Below are 18,948 nucleotides of genomic sequence, written 5' to 3'. Positions count from 1 at the left end.
TACTTCACAGCTATAAGAATTACTATTATATATTATATAATAGCAATAGTAGTAATAGTAATAGCTATATTATTATTATGTTTCAACCACAGTACTGCCATGGGGGAGGGGGGGGGCATGTTTCTAACTAGGCTCATTCTGTCTGAACTGCACTGTTTGTTTGTTTTTATTTACAGTAAAACCATTTTTTTTCCTCGACAGGAAGATAGCATTTACAATCGCCCTGGAAACACCTAAACATTTACGTATCCTCCAAATCCGCAGATTTGTTTTTTTACAGGCCTGTATGTGTTTTAACTGTCTGGGTTGATGGAACCCTGTGTGTTTGCCTGCGTTTAAAGAGGATCCGATGTTAACGTCTGTGCCTCAGACCAAATGTCAGCCTTTGTAAGTGCTGGACAGTTGGGCTTGTTAACATTTTCCTCTTTCTGTGTCTCAACTTCAAGTACACAGCTTCAGTGTCTGACCCGCGGGGGTCCCGGCTTATGGAGGAACTGGTGAAGGTTGGTACAGCAGGGTCTCCTCCCAGCAGGGGAGACAGAGGAGCAGAGAATGACAGGCCTGCCCCATGTCGTGTCTTTGTTCCAGGGACAGAACTGTGTCATTGGTCCCAGCAGGTAAAGTACTGCACAATCATGTACTTTAACAGTACGACTTCACAGTCCCACATCAACGCTAACATCAGTCTCTATGTATATTTCTAAGACTTGATTCAGGGCTGGAAAGGAGAGGGAAAGAAAGGAGAGGAGGGAGAGGAGAGGAGAGGAGAGGAGGGGAGAGGAGAGGAGAGGGGAGGAGAGGAGAGGAGAGGAGAGGAAAGGAGAAGAGAGGAGAGGAGAGGAGAGGAAAGGAAAGGAGAGGAAAAGAAAGGAGAGGAGAGGAGAGGAGACAAGACGAGATGAGAGCAGATTATAGATAAGAGAACAGTAAAGCGCAGTAGAGTAGAGTACAGTAGAGTAGAGTACAGTAGAATAGAGTACAGTAGAGTAGAGTACAGTAGAATAGAGTACAGTAGAGTAGAGTACAGTAGAATAGAGTACAGTAGAGTAGAGTACAGTAGAGGTTACCTGGCAGAGAGTTCTTTTTCTCGTCATCATCTTCATGCAGTGATAGAACCAGCCCATCTTTAAAATCCTTTGAAGCACAAAAGAAATCAAACGTAAAACAGGTGACGAACCAAAGCAGTCGATCGATGAACACATGATGAGTACTACAGACCGGCACACATGCAGTATTTTGTTTAGTACTCACATCGTCCACCATGATATCCTGCATCTGCGGCTCCTTGGACAGGCCTGTGTGAAATAAAGATATTAATTTTGGTTGTTGATACTCCAACTCTTCCTCCCAGCACAGACCTGTTGACAGTACACTGTCCAGTCGGTCAGTGTTTATCCAAAGCAGCAGGTCCACAGGAAGAGAACATGCTCCCCTCTGTGTGACTGTTATTTTGAGAGAATTAATGGATGGCGGTTGAGGTCCAGACGAGGTTAAGGTCAATACTGAGGAACACTTCCTGCTTCTCTTTGAGTCGATGCAGCCATCTCTATGGCAACCAACAACGGCGGCTACTGGGTAAGGGCGGAAAGCAGCAGATCTGTGTGTCTGGAAGAGGAAGCAGTGGATATGTTTTGAAGGATCTTTTTATTTGTGTATAATTGGGCGTTGGCCTTAGCACGTCACCTCTGAAAAAACCAAAACAAACAACATGTCCTCCCTGGAGTTTTCTGCCATCTCAGAGGAGGAACCAGCACGTGTGCGGCTCAGTGTTCCTTTTACGGTGTCTGTTGGACGGGTGTTTTCTCAGTCTCTTCACTACTTTGTGTGATGGAAGTCCGACCATAGCAATGTTTGCTCAACTCAACCTGTGGTGGTCCGTTTTCTGACAGCCCTCAGCACACTCTCTGCACTTACATACCATCTCATGTACACACACACACACACACACACACGGTCAGGACGCAGAGCAGGCAGAGAGCCGCAGGTTTAACTGAAGCTGCAGCTCGTCATTCCTTTAACGTTTACTGTTATTTGCCACTTCCGAAACTGGGAACCGTAACAGCAAATATTTGGTTTTCCACTTGCAAGGAGCCAAAACACAACATATGCACTGATTCGGTTTCAAACTAGTCCCCGTTCTGGCACTGAGGCTACGAAGGAGAGCAGGAAATAGCGGAGCCAGAACTGAGAGATTTTCCCGATTCGGCTTCTACCGCTCGGTTCTCTTCAGAGTCAGAGGGGGAGTTGGAGCCAATCCCAGCAGTCACAGGGCAGGGCCACTGCATGCTCTTAACAGTTCACCAGTCAATCACACACAGAGACAATTCACCTAATCCACAGTCGGAATGTTTTCTTGACTGCCGGAGGAAACTAGAGAACCCAAAAAAAAAAACCAAAAAAAACCCTCACACACATGGGTAGAATATGCACAGACTACAGAAAAAGACAACCTGTGTGATACCCGCCCCCCACTTTGGGAACCACAGCTTTAAGTCCAGATGGCACGCCAGGCATTTCACCTTCAGTAGTTTGAACCTGTCTGATCGGATGGTGGAGTTTAAGAAAAACAACTGTGCTGAAGTAACATCCAAGAGGCTAATTAGCATTAGCATCGATCTAGTCGTTAAAGGATTGTAACTGGTTCAATTTCACTTAGGCAAGGACCCAAACTCCACCACTTCCTGTTTGCACAAAAACAGGACCGTGTCGACCATTAGTGACTGTCACCGACGTGTGAGAAAAAATCTCAACCCTTCTTTAACACAGCCGAAGACTCACTCGCACGAGCTCCAGAAATCCATTCCTGCAGCATAAACACTGGCAGCAAACGTAAACCGCAACTATTTACTTCATTAAATTAATTGCTGGTACTTCCTTAATATATTGCTGTGGGATTATACTAACATTCTCCAGGACAGGAAACCTGTACTTAGGTTAAGTTACTTGAGTCACAAATTATTTTTAAGTGTGTTTTCTAAAATTGTGTTCTCCCTTTATTTGGAAAAGTATCGAAAAGTGTAGAAAAGGTTTCGCTATTGATACTGTGATGTTGGTATGGTGACAGCCCTGGTATGTTTACGTGGTCTTGTTATTTTATCCACATGTTTTGTTGCACACGTGACGTGGGACACTAGTGAGCACTCAGGTAACACACGTGTCTCCCGCGCGGGTGTGTCCTGGGTGAACAACACACGTGACTGCTTCTGATAAACCAGTGCAGTAACACACGTGTGTCCTGGGTGAACAACACACGTGAACCAGTGCAGTAACACATGCTTTTTACAGAGACTTCTTTTCAAGGTGAGGATTTTGTGACTGTCACTGTCATTGGTTCTAAACTCATTATCGGAATAACTGAAAGTTAGTCTGACGGCAGAACATGTCTGATTATGGAAATACTCTGGCTGTCAAATTAAATGAATCCTCAGTCTTAGCTCAGAATAAGCACTATTAATTAATATTCATTATAAAGGTAATCACATTTAACCATGATTACCCAAGATTAATTAACGTCCCTAAATATGAAAACTGTACATTACTGGAACAGAAAGATAAATATCAGCAGGTAGATGTATGTGTTTTACAGCTGTTTATATTAGTGAGTAATCAAAACGTTGGTGTTACTAATACGAAAAAAATGTCTAGAAAATCATCTCGACTTATTTACTGCCCTGCGCTCAGTGAGGCTGGTCTGACCTGAAGTTGAAGTCTCCACACATGAACGCTTAGTGTGGAGACGGCATTTTAAGCTCGAGCTGCTTCTATGAAATGAAAACCTTTTCCTGTAAACGACAACATGTGTAGCCACTGTGTACTAGAGCATCCATGTTGTGGAATGGGCCGTGGAATGACTGGATGTAAATACGTGTCAGTGTAAAAAATGTTCCAAACAAATGAATGTTTGGTCCCAGTGGATACAGATAAATAACTTACCTTTGCCGTTGCAGAGAAATTCCTCTTTGTTTTTCATTTGTAGCCGTGTGTTCTCTCTCACCATATTTATCTAAAACACATGAAAAACTGACGGTTATATTTCTGCAGACTTTCTTTGGATAAATATATGGTGTGAGTCAAAGGTTTAATATTGATATAAATATAAGTCAAACCCAACCATGTTCTAACTGTGTTATTAACAGCAACGGCCATTGCATTAAATGTGGATTAGTAGTATTTTTTTAACTCTTAAAATGATATTTTTAAGTTCAAATCTGTCCACTCTTACCAGGTCAAAGGTACTGGGATCTTTCAGTCTATCTCGCAACGTCTTAATGGTGTCCTGCTGGCAGCTGCCAGGAGCCTGACGCACCGTCAGGGTGATGGAGTTGGTCCAAGGGCAAAACCTCAACAGAGAGCAGTTATCTGACCACACCCTCCTACACACCCCCGGACCTGGGGCAAGAGCCGGATCTGGAGAACTGATGGGAGAAGAAGGAAAATCCAAATCTAAGCTTCATATAAAAATCCCACATGGACAAACCTTAACTGATGTCCAGTGCGATCATGAACCGTCGTTTGATTTGTTTGTAACGACAGTCCGTCCTGATTTGTCAGTTCTGGTATGTACATACTATGTGGGACTTGGCCCACGCGGAGCATACCTCAAAAGGTTGAAAAGAAACTTGTGTTTACGTCTCAGTGTTTAATTTACGTTTCCTCGTGCGTTGTCTGAAGCCACCTGTCACATTTCATTAAGACGTCCTATCGCACCTGGAGCAGTCTGTGCTGCCCTTACACTCTGGTATTTCTGTTTACCCTCTGGGCTGATTCCAGCTACTGTCTACAAAGCAATAACGGCTCCCGCTGTTGTTTCTGCTGACTGGGCGGATTAGTCCAGCCTACACAAGAACTGTCTACAGACGTCCAAGGTCGAACAAGGTCAGCTGCTGAGGAGGACATGTCTGGTCCTTTGGACATTTCTTTTTTTGGCCAAATTTGTGAGTAAACTGACTGTGAACTCACCTGCTGTTGTTTCATATGTGTTTATATTTCAATTGTTTATTGACTGTGAAAATACCCAAATGCAGCTCATACTCATATTTTCTGTGATTGTTGAAGAGATCAGGTGTGTGTATAGGACAGACAGTATGAATCTGCCTGTCATCAACAGAAAAGCCAAGACATGTCATTCTTTCTGAAAGTAAGTTCCTCACTTTTGAAAATGCTTCTCAAAATATTTAAAATAAAAGTTCCTCACTTTTGAAAATGCTTCTCACAATATTTAAAATATATATTTGTGTTAAATGTGTGTTAAATATATTTAAATATATTTAACACACATAATTATATTTAAATAAAAATATATATTGCAATTTATTAATAATATATTTTTATTTTATGTGTAAAATGTATTGTATTGTATATGTTTTTTGATATTATATATTTTTTTCTATTTTCAACAGATAGGTAGCGTCTGCTCAATGTAAAATTTGATCATCCTAAATGTATTAATTTCATTAACAAAAGATATAACTATAATCATCTAAAGCAACAGTTTGTTTGATTACTCAGTTCTACTCAACCTATACTTTACATATTTATCAAATACTTTCATTACTTTATAGTTTTAACAGAAGACACTGTAACACCGTTGTCATACCTTGTGAGACCTCTAAAGAAATGATTCCACTGGTTGGTCTGTGTCAGCTGGTGTGGAGTCTCTCTCTCCTCATTGGCCACAGTCTCCGTCTTCTGATCTCTTGACCGCTGACTCAGGTAGCCGGAGAGACCAGGCAAACCCAAGCGCACCGCCAGCTGAAGCAGCTTTTCTTGGTATTGTATATGAGCAGCTAGAAGTAGACGGCAAAAAACAACACATTAAAATATATTCTCCAAAATCGGTTTCTTTTTCAGGTGAATGGTGTGGCTGCCTCACATGTGTACAGGTCCTAGGTTATGAACAGAATGTATAGTATGTCTGCCATGGGCATATTTTACAGGGGAAGGGACAAAGGCACGAGTTCAGTCTGCTACATCTCCAGCTCATCTATAATATTACAACCTGGAAGAACTTGATTCTTTAATGTGACAGCTGCTGTGAAACATGTGCTGGCCCTCACCTCATGTTTTGATTGAATTACAACCAGTGAAATATTTTCCCATGGCTTTAAATCTTTGCTTTATTTAACTTTTGACACAGAACACTGATTTTTAAAAAAAAGCATATTATGTGTATATAAATACTAAGTGTTAAGATCAGACCTCACCGTTTCTTTTTTCTCTTCACCTTCTCTCTGGAGCCCCACGTTGAACTGATTAATGTGTAACCTTCCCATTGTTGGGAAAATTGTGCCCTGATTTTCAACTGGCGGTGAAAACACTGCGTGTTTCTCATGCAAAGTTGAGAACATAACAATCCCATTGTCTGACCAGTGAACAATGCCGTGAAGGACGAGGGGCCTGCAGCCACTTTGCATTTGTACCGTGCAAGTACTTTGCATAAAAAAATAATAATTACATTTTCAGCACAAGCACCCGAGCATTGAGGAAGTCAAAAAGTTGAAAGACAAATAACAAAACAAAACACATTTATTTATGAAAGTAACAAAGTTATTTTCTCTCTTAAAATCTTACGCGTTCTTAAAGAGTTTTTCCACCATCGACTTCATTCTTTGTAGAATTCTGCCTTTGACTCCAGGTCACAACCTGTTTGGTTGACTCATCTAATGATCCAATTGGAGGTAATCATGTTCTTCTCATTACCAAAACTCTTTTAAAGGTATGAGGAAAAACATATCTGAGGGAGCCAATCAGGACCTGACCCTGTTGGAAATGATACATAGATTTGATACTTTTAATAGTTTGGTTAAAACTGTTGCTTCCTATAATTTCAAAACTCTTGAAGCCTTGGAAAACTCAAATAAAATGAAACACATACATTGTTACATGAACTTTGAGTTGATTTGATCAAACACACGTGTCCAGTTCAGGTCATCAATACCTTTGAATCGTGTGTTGGAAAAGTCAACATCAGAAACATTTTGGCATGTGCTGTGAAGTCTGATGCCAGAAACAACCCAGACTCAGGTGATGTGGGGGGGCGGGCGGGTGGGGGGGTGTTGTGGGAATTAATTTAATAGACGCACTGAGCAACAACGTGACACAGATCTGAAGACCATGGAATAATGGCAGTAATTGCTAAATATTTGGAGTACCCTGGCCTTTGTCTGTCCGTCCGTCTGGTCAGTTCTGCATCATGTGATCCAAAACTGGACATTAGCATTCAGTTAGCAAGGTTAAATGAGCAAGAGTAACATTTCCTGATAAATCAGTGACAGACACTAGACTCAAGGCTAAAATAAACAACCTGGACTACGACCAGACTAAGACACTAGTCTCAAGACTGCGATACCTACACAAGCCCCTAATGTCAGGCCGGCTGATATTAGCAGACCGATATTAGCAGACCGATATTATCAGACCGATATTAGCAGACCGATATTAGCATAAGTATGTAATATCTATGTAAATGACCTGTGCCCTACAAATAGTTTGGGGGATAAACGGCTGTATATGAAAGTGAAAGTCACTAGATGGCAGCATTGCAGCTTATTTAATTAATCTATTTTAAATATTACCAGGCATTTATCGGTATCGGTTGATATCAGAATCAGAAATTAAGTATTTGGACAATATTGGCATATCGGATATCGGAAAAAAGTTAATATCGGACATCCGTAGATGTTGCTGGTTTATGTATAAAGCTCTGGTGGTGAAGTTGGTATCTTTGTCTAGCACTGATGTAACTGCCAACGTTCTACTATAGTTCTAACAATTAATCCGTGTCTTGTCATTGTTTATTACTTCTACTGGGAACTGAAAATGCAGCACACAAATGTTTTCAGGGAGGTGAGATGATATTTTTAGCTATTTTCACCAGACTTTCACCATTATCTAACTAAAACAAAAACTGCAGTTCCCCAGCCTGGGATCAATAAAGTACACCGCAGAGAATATTTCTTTGCCGATGAGCTCTCAGCTGAACAACAATATCACCTTAACATCTCTCCACACCTAGGTGCGGAGGGACATGACATGACATGACCTGCTAAGAAAAACTGAACCCTAAACAACCCTCAAGGTCTCACTGTGAGGCTGCTGCGTCTTTACCTTCTCCTTGTTGACTTTTCCACTGTCGAAGGTAATCCATGTTGGCCAAGGCTTGAGTGATCTGCTCATCGAGATGACGTAGATCACCTTCTTTGGCTCGCGCATCATTTTCATCGTCCTCGTCACAGTGTAAGTCTCCGGCAGAGAGGCCCTTGTCTGCCGCCTGCCCGAGCAATGGAAACCTCTTCAGGACTTCTTGGTAGCTCTGGGGCCCGAGCCGGTCCCTGTGTGCACTCAGGTACTCCGCTGCTTCCTGGACAACGTCGGTGACGTATTCAAGAGAAGCTTCACTTCCACATGGCTTGGCCTGGTCCTCTGTGTAAATGTAGGCCGTTACAGAGGAGACCTCCATACAGTCGTTGCCTAAAGGAGAGAATCATAAGATATGTTTTAATCAGTCTTAACCTGTGCACATTTCCATTTACTAGTCATATTAATAACATTTACATCTTTCACAGATCAACTATCATGGCAGCAGACAACTCTATATCAGTGGTTCTCAAACTATAGGTCAGGTTCCGCAGCTGCTGTTCATCACAAGAAGAACAGACGGTCACGGTCAGGATGTGCAGGATCGTAACCATGGCTGGGATACATGTTATGGTTTATGGTTTCCACACAAATCAGTCGCGGTACAACTGTAACACAAGACAAGGAACAAAGAATGTGTGTGGATGAGAAGGACAAACCTGGAACCATGAAGGAAAGAGTCAGTCCATCTTCAACCTCCTGTCTCTCTGCTGCGGTCACGTGTGCAAGCATCGAACCTTGTACAACAATGTAGAAGTCTGCGTCGTGAGGGACTGTGGTTTTCAACTTCACATTTGCCTGCACTTGTCCCTGAGAGTCGAAGAACACACGACATCAGGATCATCAGAAAATTACAAAGTCCTTTTTTTTTTATACTGTGCATTTGAAAAATGTTTCATCGATCACTGGTAGACAAGGCATGTTTATTATAATTCATATATTTAAAATACAGTAGAATCCTGGGAATTCCTTTAATGTAGGAATTTCCACTGAGCAATTTCTGGAAGTGGACGGTTGCTCTCTTCGTGGTGGTCTAGTGGTTAGAACTTGGCACTCTCATGGCCAAGAAACAGAACTCCCACGGCTGATCAAATTGATTAGTATTACAAGTAGAAAGCTCATCGGACAGAGCTGGAAAGTTGTACAAGAACCAAGTCCAAACCAGATTTCCTTGTCATACTATAGTTCCAGCAAAACAACAAAATAACTGAAAGTCAAGTGTACAAATTTGTACTAGAGGTCACTGTAGGAGACCAGCTGAGTTTGGCATAAATATTACATTCTGTTCTGTTGGAACTGATGACTGTCTGCATGTAGAAATATGCACGTTGTGTTTTTCTTTCCTTTGGTACAACTAGTTAAACAACAACAGATGGTCAACACCGCACTACTACCATCGCTTGAATGGTCAAAATGTGTTTGCTGCTGTTGGTGAATTACTGTAGATACAATGGTGAAATTGTGTTGATGGTTGCTGACCCCTGGACTGAGGGTTAAAGGTCTGGGCTCCTAATTGGATGATTGGCGTCCAAGTCCACACAGAACTGTTTCACTGTCTCAACCCAAACATCTCCTCTGTCTCTGGTAGAGACCACTGTTCCTGTGTGTCTGGTGCTGGTCACTGTAGTAGTAGAAAATATTGTCCCTTAAGGGATGAATAGTAATTAAAAACAGTGAACCAGAAATAGAAAACATCTTCCTGTGTTGTTTTGTTTTTCTCCTCTGATTTTTAAATGGAATGTATGAAAATGAAGCAGTTGGAAAAATAGAAGAAGAAGAAGTGAAATTCAAATTAGTAACAACAGGAGAGTCTTACAGCCAATGAGCATCCACTTCATGACCCACTTCCATAATAGGACTTTTTTTCTCTGTTACATCACTGACCATGAGTGGACTCCAACCTTGAGGTTGTTGTCATGATTGTTTGACACTTACAAGGTAAGCTTGAATTACATAATACAATTTCTATTACATAATACAATATTAAAAACTTGAATTGAAAAATGATATACAGAGGTCGTAATACAATCTGCTTTGTTGACACTGAGATCATTTTAGGAGCTGCATCTGATTCTGTGTTAATGGCCAATAAGATGTGACTAGCTCAGGCAGTATCACACGCATGAATGTATGAAAGGTGCCGTATATATAAATAAAGTATCAACACTTTATTATTGTTTCACTGCAGGAGTACTGATAATGTAATGTTAACTGACTGTTTCTGTACACAACATTGTACGCAAAATATTTAATTTTTTTTTTATTTATTTACATTCTCCTCCATCGAAGTCTGCGAATGTACATACGATTTAAGGCGCAAAATATTTAATTTTTTTTTTATTTACATTCTCCTCCATCAAAGTCTGCGAATGTACATAAGATTTAAGGTCTGCTGTTATTGGGTCAGACGGACGTGATCTACGGCCTTTAGTCTTTGGCATTATCGTGACACGGCCTTATCCAGTGACAATAAAATATTCAGCACCAGGTGGTTTTTGCTCATGCATCCCATATGTGCAGTTTTCAGGCAGCACGTGTTTACAATGGAGGAGAAGTAAAAGGAGTCTTCCTCACTAATTTAGAGCCAGAATACCTCAGCATAGAACAACAAGCATTTAGTATTTATCACTGATTATAAAGAAAAATAATCTGGATGATGATGATGACACCATGCTGATGTGTTTTTATCTGACCAGTGGAGGAAAAACAGCACCATTTCCTCCCTGTGGTCTCCAGGAAACCAGGGAGCATCAGCTTTACAGCACTTTGCAATGATCCCCCGAGTGCAACATGTAGGTGACGTCAGGGGAGTAAGATCACTGGCAGTGCGACAACAAAAACAGCTCCAGTGTCAGCACCAGTGAACAGTGATATCGTCTCTTTCATTTGAAATATTCATATTTTTGAGTGAGTGCTCGGGTCGAAGTGCTGAAAAATCATTTATTTTTGTGGTTAATGAGTACAAATCGGAACAGATGTTGGCAACACTTACGGAAAGGTTTGCATTACAGCCGGTGTAAATCACTGTTACATACCATTCAAGATTACTAAAATAAACATGCTGCATGTGTTTCTAATGACTTAAGTATACAGGACTCACTTTATTCATAAAAAAAAAGCACTAATTGTTCTTTTATTTTCATTAGCCACAAAGAAAGCCAGGTGTGAAGCACATACACGTACCTGCTGTTATTATCCTTCCAATGTACTGAAAAAATAATTAATCCAAAGCTACCCTGCAATTAATCCGACTCAGAATTGTAATCATTCGACAGCGCTAATTAAGATAAACGTTTCAGATTACCACAGAGACACAATGATGAAGTCACAGTAGCTTCACAGTTTGTAGTGAAGGTGACAGTAGTGGTGAACTTCAGACTTGTCGCCTCCTGGATCTAACCTACTGTGTCAATAAGATATTTCTGCCCTCTACATGTCAGAAAAGACGGTTATTAAAGCTGACACTCATGTCACATCAAAGACCAGGGCTGCCCGTGACAGACTAATTGTTGTATAATAACACCAATATGTACCTGGTATTATTTATAATTATGAAGATTACTGTAGACATTTTTGGTCAGCAGTTCAAACCAAACAGAGATCTACAGCACTGAAGGGCGTGGCAGAGAGAGAGAGAGAGAGAGAGAGAGAGAGAGAGAGAGTTAAACTGCAAACAGAAAAACAAAAACATTCTGGAGAAAGTAAAAAAGCAAATCCACCTCCATCTGCGTAAATGGAAGTGCTTTAACTGTGAGAGAGAGAGAGAGAGAGAGAGTTAAACTGCAAACAGAAAAACAAAAACATTCTGGAGAAAGTCATGAAAACAGAGTCAACCATTATCCCAGTGTCGTCTCCCTCTGCTAATGAACAATACTGTCGATACTATGACAAGATATCTTTAAACCAGGGTTGCCCACACTTTTCTGGCTTAGTAGCTTCTGTTTAAATGACCACAGTCAGCAGTGAAAACAGAACAGTTCATGAACAAATATACTGAATTTTCCGGACGTTAAGTCACACTTTTTTTCATCTTTTGGCTGGGTTTGCGACTTATAATCAGGTGCGACTTATATATTAAAATATATAATTTCACACTTGTTATTTTCACAGTGACAGCCACTAGGGGGCACTCTAGGCTTGTGTACCAGTATCTGCTACCCCTGTATGTCGCACTTTTTTCATCCTTTGACTGGTGCGACTTATAGTCTGGAAAATACGGTACATGAATAACATTATGGTGTAATAAAAATATTACACATAAGAGAAGCAGCTAACAGATCCTCCAACAAAACGTTTTTGCCTGCTTCTAGAATTCGTCTTGATGGTCGAGATCAGACAACCTTCCATTTACTTCGACTAACATATTTTTTACTAATCTCTCTCAAGATTTGTGCAACTTCCCGAACTTTTTACTTCGTTATTATGATTAATTTCACCAACTGTTGCTGCGTCAGACTCTGGTGAATCTGCATCAACCCTCAGAAGGTTGAGGAAGTTTCACTGAGCCCAGGACACCAGGTGAAAGATACTTTGACAGTGAGGTACATTCATGAAGGACAATGTAGTACATTATACTGCTTTTCATGATTCAAGGAAAGGGCAAGTAACAAAAGAAACTAACATTTGTCTCGAGCAACATGATGACTCAAGACATTACACAATAACTCCAGATGATAATCTCAAATAACCAAAAGTTTCCACACCCAACCTCCGAGCTGCTTAAAGCTGAACTGGACTGAGAGTAAGAGTTCGGTTCCAGCAATACTACGATACTACGATATCCTACACGATAGGTCGTATAGGATGAGGGGCCCTGACACTGATCACGAAATGAATTGAAAACAGTTTTAAAAAAGGGTTCAACCACAAACCTGCATCAGCCTGAACAACAGAGCCTCTCTGACACCAGCTCCTGCGACTCATTTAACACCAAAACATGCCTACGTTCCATGTGCACGTGAATGCTACCATTTATCCACTGATCTGGCCGAACAGTATCTCCTTTGGGCTCGACACTATACCTAACGTGTAGAGGTGTACCATAAAACTTTACTAAGTGCGTTACAAAAACAGCCTTTATGTCGCAGGAGTGTGCCGTGGCTCGTCCACACAAAGGCCAGCATTGAAATCTGGATCTAATTCAGCGGTGAGAGTTGCTCCTGTTGAGCTGTGACCTTAGAGGGTGGAGACACCACTTCCTCCTAATGGAGAGGTGCATGCGGTAGACGGCGGAGGCCGCGGCGATTCGCACGCCAGGCTTTTTGGAGCAGTCCTAAATCAGTCCCTGTGAGCCAGTCAAGGTAAAGGCTCAGGAGGGAGCCTCCCACTCTGTGTCTGAAAGTGGTGATACAGCAGAACATGCCGACACTGCTTACCAGAAATCTGGCACCACTTCAGACTGGCCCACCCACGATTACATACATAGGGGAGAGTAGGGGTGAGACACAGAGAGGAGGGAAAGGAAGGAGAGAAGAGAGAAGGAGCGTGAGGATAAAAAGAGAGAATGGGTAGATGAAGGATTAAAGAGGGAGAGGAGGACAGACGGAAGAAATGAAGGGAACAGCATGAACCAGACTTCTACTGTGTCAACAGTGTTTTGAAACAATAACTCAATCACGTCTGCAGACTTTCTCAAAGAGAAGAATGTCTATGTTGAATTTTTAAAATTGGGTTTTGCGTAATCCTTATAATTCCAAGGAACAAATGGTCTTATTGTCTTATTCTGTCTGGTGTGTCCACGGTGCAGACTCATACAGGGCCTTGTCAGTTGGCAAACAAACTGTTCAAGGCCTGTTTTCCCCAGGGACTCAGAACCTTCTGGCTTGAGTTTCACCTGTGATATTGGGTTTTTTCCAGTCAACCACTACACAGATGGAAAGAAAGGGGTGGACGGAAACAAAAAGAATCTACTTGAATATTTTACATTTTAGTGAGAGCAAAAACAGAATTTTGGGCCAGATTTTGCAGCGTTCTTCCAACTGATTTAAATCCACTCAAAAGAAAAACCCACTCCTCCCAGAACACATTATTAGACTGTTAAATCAAGGGACAACTTAAAAGAGTTTTGTTGTCATAAAGTGATTATGCGACACAGTACTCCTGGTACTGGCACCTGTACCGGTCTACTATCCCTGCCAATGAATGAGCTCAGAGTCTCAAACTAAAACAAACTCTCCTTCTGCCAGAGAGACACCTGCAGGTGAGGAACACATTAGCCACAGAAAACGTCATTCGATATGATGATTGAAGTAGACACTTACATACACCGGCACCCTTCTTCTGTTTAACTCCATTTTGTCCCATTCAAGAGATTCCTGCAGAAGAAAAAGTCAGGATGTCAGACGATGCAATAAAGGACAATACAGTGATTTGAACCTGGTTTATGTCAAAGGTTCTTGTTACCTCAGATATGATAACACATGTTCTATTAAAGGGTATAACATTGTTGAATATTAGTACAGTCCTCTAACTTGGTCAAAACATTTCCTACAAGAACCAGTCATAGAAGTCCTGTTTGTTTGGAGAGCTGTTTCTCACAGTTTCCTCCAAGATTAAGCTAAGCAAACCCGCTAACGTCACCCTCACTAACTGCCCTCTATGTCACTTTATCAGTAGTTGTGAATCATACAAGTTGCCCTATTGCCCATTTCAGGGTTGGTTTCCCGATGGCAAACACTTACACCTAGATAACTTTCAAAACAAACTAAAGGCAAGGAAATAGAGACAGGGTCGGGCCGATAAAAGTTCCTGTGGCTCTAAGACAATTTCATTTGATTGGTCACTCCAGTGTGGATGATACTACAACAGATACAGCGTCAGGGTCGCCAGGCAACAAATATCATGGGAAAGAAGGGAAACTGTATCTTCTGACACACCTGATCCTCTGTGACTTCACTCTCAGCTGTGAATAGTACATGACTTCAAAGACGGAGCACGGCGTCAGCTCTTTGTCTACACCAGGGGCGGGGAACCATTTTAACAATCAAGAGCCAATTTCAATTTTATGATGTTCTCTGTTTGGCAATGAAAACAAAATACTGTAGATGATACAGAAGAACTCTCCAGGAACCTGCTTCTCCTTCACACCATGTCAGACGGTGGGAACTCTTCATTCTTTGAGTGTTTCTCATCTGTCATCATACTTGTTGTTTAGAACACATGACTGTGACTGTTTGTTGTTGTTCTTCTTCTTCCAGCTGACCTAAAATGTATTTACATTCAGACAGGAGATAAGTAACCATTAGTCAAAACTATAATTAGCTGACTCATCTCTAACACAGCAACTCCAGTCTCACTCCTCACACCGCTGTGGTTGCTGCTAAGAGTAAAGAGCAGTCAAACGTCTTCAGCAGATTATCAGCTGTCTATTTATTTAAAAAACTGACGTCACTCCAACACTCACTACTCAAACAATAAACCAGAATAATCACTAGGAGACGCAGTGGCATTTAATTTAAAATTATTTTAACTTCAGCACATTATCCAATTATGTGTTTTGAACTGGAAAGCAGCTGTACCTGACAGCTGGAGTGTCCACGGGGCCTGTTGCACACAGCAGTTCTCTTTTGTCCAAGAGCTCAGTAGGAACTGAGACCAAAACTAATTGGAATCATTTCTACTGATTGGGACCATTTACAGACGTACACTGCTGATACTGACTTTCAAACAACTCTAGGAAGGAACCATTGGTTAAAACGGAAAAGCTACAGCTGTTCCTTTATATCTTCTATACGTTGGTTACATGGTTTAACTTTTCAACAAAAAACAAATTCAAAGTGTCTAATGTAATGTGGCCAACTTCCCCAATTTCTAAAATCACAGATGAAAAATGTCATTAAACAATGGGGATATGTATTAACAAATCATTAGCAACATGCTTTGGTCCAAACCCAAAGAGAAAAGCTGGATTCTTTACACACCTATTGAACAGCTCTGTTTCTCTGTCTTTACCTCTAAACGCTCCAACCACCGCTTCCACAGGTTGAAGACCTGGGGACGGCTTCACAAAACCATGGCAACCATTGAACAGTAGAGAGAGAAATGACTCGATAACAAACAGCGGTCTAACCGTAGTCACAGTTCAGACCCAGAAGAAGAAGCTGCTCCAGAAAACAGTGGAGAGACAAGAATGAACCTGGACGTAGTCTCGCTCTAGTGGTTAACAGTGTTACCTTCATGTTAATATGTCACGGGCCGTCTGCCCTGTTTTGCTACAGATGACAACCCACTTTGAGCGCCTCATGTGTTTTCATGGTCATTTAGCACTCTGCTAAATGAGCAGCTATGATTAGCTCCTCGCTTGTACATAATAGCGGTGCGGCAGCCGTGTACGAGTACGAGATCGTCACACAGGTAGGAGTGATAGTGTGGTTTGAGTCACCTGAGTCCCACCCCTCACCTTTTTGAGGGGGTTATTATCATGACCCTCCTAAAATTGGAACAGCTTGTTTGGAGACCCATTTCTAAATTGTGACAAATTATAAAAAAATAATCTTGTAGCCAAAACTCCACAGATGTAAATACTGTATGTGTAAACAGAGTCCATCTTTAATGAAGAGAAGCTCTGCAGCAACAAAATACAACAACTGGATTTAGTGTCACTGCAGATTGATCCACATTTTTCTGTGAGACACTAACATGTGTCCTCAGGGTTTATCCAACACAGAAGCCTATTTGACTGTGATATTAACATTTTATTGATAGTTAATGGTCCAGTGCCACAGGCCTGGGCGTCTCTCTTGGTTTTAAGCCTACTCATAACAACAGGACTTTACTGTGTCTGCGCATGGAGCAGGAACATGTCATATTGAAGAATTAACTCTGTCCTATGTCTTCTGTTGTGACCTATTAAGTAAACACAGTGTGAATATTTTGTAAGGCCCCGTGTTTATGTAAGGTTATAATACACAGCCTGAGTCTACACGCTGACATTAAAGGACATCGGTCTAAAAGCTTTCTCCAACTCAACAATACAATAACAAATCAATCCCTTATATCATATATCAAAAATAAACATTCTACGATCACAAAAATATTACACGTGATAGCAGCGATTAGTCCCAGAAACATGGCGTAGACGGGTCTGGCGTTTCTGCTCTGCACAGCCTTTGTGCTCAGCCTGACTTTAGCCTTTGACACGTTCGGTGTGAGTACGAAATTTGATCTGCTGGAGGACACAAACTACAGAACAGGGCGTTACTGAGGAGATTACACGATTACAAGAAAATGTTTGCTGTCAAAAAACATTTTGGAAAATCATTTTGACTTTTAGACACGTGATGCAAATATTGCCAAGACTTCAGCAAAGAAAGTTGATCCTGTTGTCTTTGACGTTCTTTCTATTTTTCAGGTGACACAGGCTGAATAATCTAATTCCTCTCACGTGACAGGCTGCAATTAGTTATTGAGTTAGAGTGGGAGGAGTTACAACATAATATAAAAATTTGATTTTCTATTCCTTTTCAAGTTCTGCTAAAATACTTGAGTTTGTTACACACATTCTTTTGTGTGAGGTACAACGATGAATTGACAACCACTTATTGACGCTCACAGAATTTGCTCGTTGCAGTGAAGACAACAGAATTATTAATGACACCATAACAGACATCGCACTCACTAAACGTACAACAAATATAAAAGTGTTTCCTTCCAACCTTTAGATAGGAAAGATGCTAACACAACACATCTTTTACGTACAACAAATATAAAAGTGTTTCCTGCCAACCTTTAGATAGGAAAGAAACACAACACATCTTTTGTGTTATCTTTTTGTGTTAGCTATCATTAGCCCCATTATATACAAATAAAAGGGCCATGAAGTTATTTTTATTTCATTTTAAAAGGAGCTTCACCTCTTCAGTCAAGGACGCTTCTACAACAAACATCCAGGAAAACCAAAGTAACTGGAGCTGCTGGTCTCCACATTTTATGACCAAAAACATTCCAATTATTTTACTACTGTTTCTTTAACACATAGTACTCCACTCAGAGAATTCATTAGGTACACCAATATTTTTATTATTTTTTTTAAATAACATGTCACAAACACTGCTGGAAACATTCCCTCAGAAAGTCTGGTCCACACTGATCTCACAGTATCAAGTGGTGGCTGAAAATCTAATAACGGCACCACCGTGAGGCAAATCTCCAATCCCACCAAACCACACCACACCCAAAGATCCTGTTGGACAAGGACCCGGTGTTGTGTTGGATAAGCCACAGGATCTGGCATTGTTATTCCAGATTTTATTAAGTCTTCACTGAACACAATTTTAGTTTTGTTATTCCAGATTTTATTAAGTCTTCCCTGAACACAATTTTAGTTCGTATGTTTAATTGTTATTCCAGATTTTATTAAGTCTTTACTGAACACAATTTTAGTTCGTATGATTAGTACGTATGATTTAAAACATAAACACAGGAAATGTTTAACAGATGTGTTACTGTTTGGAAAATTAAAATTAAAAAAAAAAATGGAACCAATTCAGCAGAAAAAGAATTAAACCATCCAGAATCGCTAGCTCTCAGTTTTTAGGGAATGCCAGGAGGTATGTTATTCCAAACATTGTGGAGATGTAGCCATAGATCTTCCATGGTCGTACGTTGGCTTCAACCCTTCTCTCTCTCCGTGTAATCTCAGACACCCTAATGATGTTGACATCAGAGCAGCGCTGAGGCCGGCCCTACAATCTATCCCAGGAGTCCTTGTTCTTCTTTGCACCAAACTCTGTTCCTAATGACACTGTCTGTATGTTTGGGATCATTTTCTGTATCCATCAAATGGACTTCCTGATGACACTTGATGACCACACG

General features: G+C 40.9%; 1 protein-coding gene across 1 annotated transcript in view; it reads right to left on the bottom strand.

Annotated features, from left to right (window-relative positions):
* Positions 1–18,948, bottom strand: part of arhgef28a (Rho guanine nucleotide exchange factor (GEF) 28a) — a 44,774-nt gene that overhangs the window by 24,519 nt on the left and 1,307 nt on the right. Inside the window, exons 2-9 of the mRNA XM_017038347.2 lie at positions 14,397–14,450; positions 8,796–8,946; positions 8,107–8,469; positions 5,597–5,786; positions 4,223–4,415; positions 3,934–4,003; positions 1,252–1,295; positions 1,068–1,134 (exon numbers count right to left, since the gene is read on the bottom strand). Coding sequence (XP_016893836.2) covers positions 1,068–1,134; positions 1,252–1,295; positions 3,934–4,003; positions 4,223–4,415; positions 5,597–5,786; positions 8,107–8,469; positions 8,796–8,946; positions 14,397–14,429 — 1,111 coding nt within the window. The 5' untranslated portion in view covers positions 14,430–14,450. The remainder of the gene's footprint in view (positions 1–1,067; positions 1,135–1,251; positions 1,296–3,933; positions 4,004–4,222; positions 4,416–5,596; positions 5,787–8,106; positions 8,470–8,795; positions 8,947–14,396; positions 14,451–18,948) is intronic.

This window comes from Cynoglossus semilaevis, chromosome 14 (genome assembly GCF_000523025.1).
Source record: "Cynoglossus semilaevis isolate Cse_v1.0 chromosome 14, Cse_v1.0, whole genome shotgun sequence".
NCBI classification, from domain to species: domain Eukaryota; kingdom Metazoa; phylum Chordata; class Actinopteri; order Pleuronectiformes; family Cynoglossidae; genus Cynoglossus; species Cynoglossus semilaevis.
This window is presented reverse-complemented; position numbering and strand designations above follow the sequence as displayed.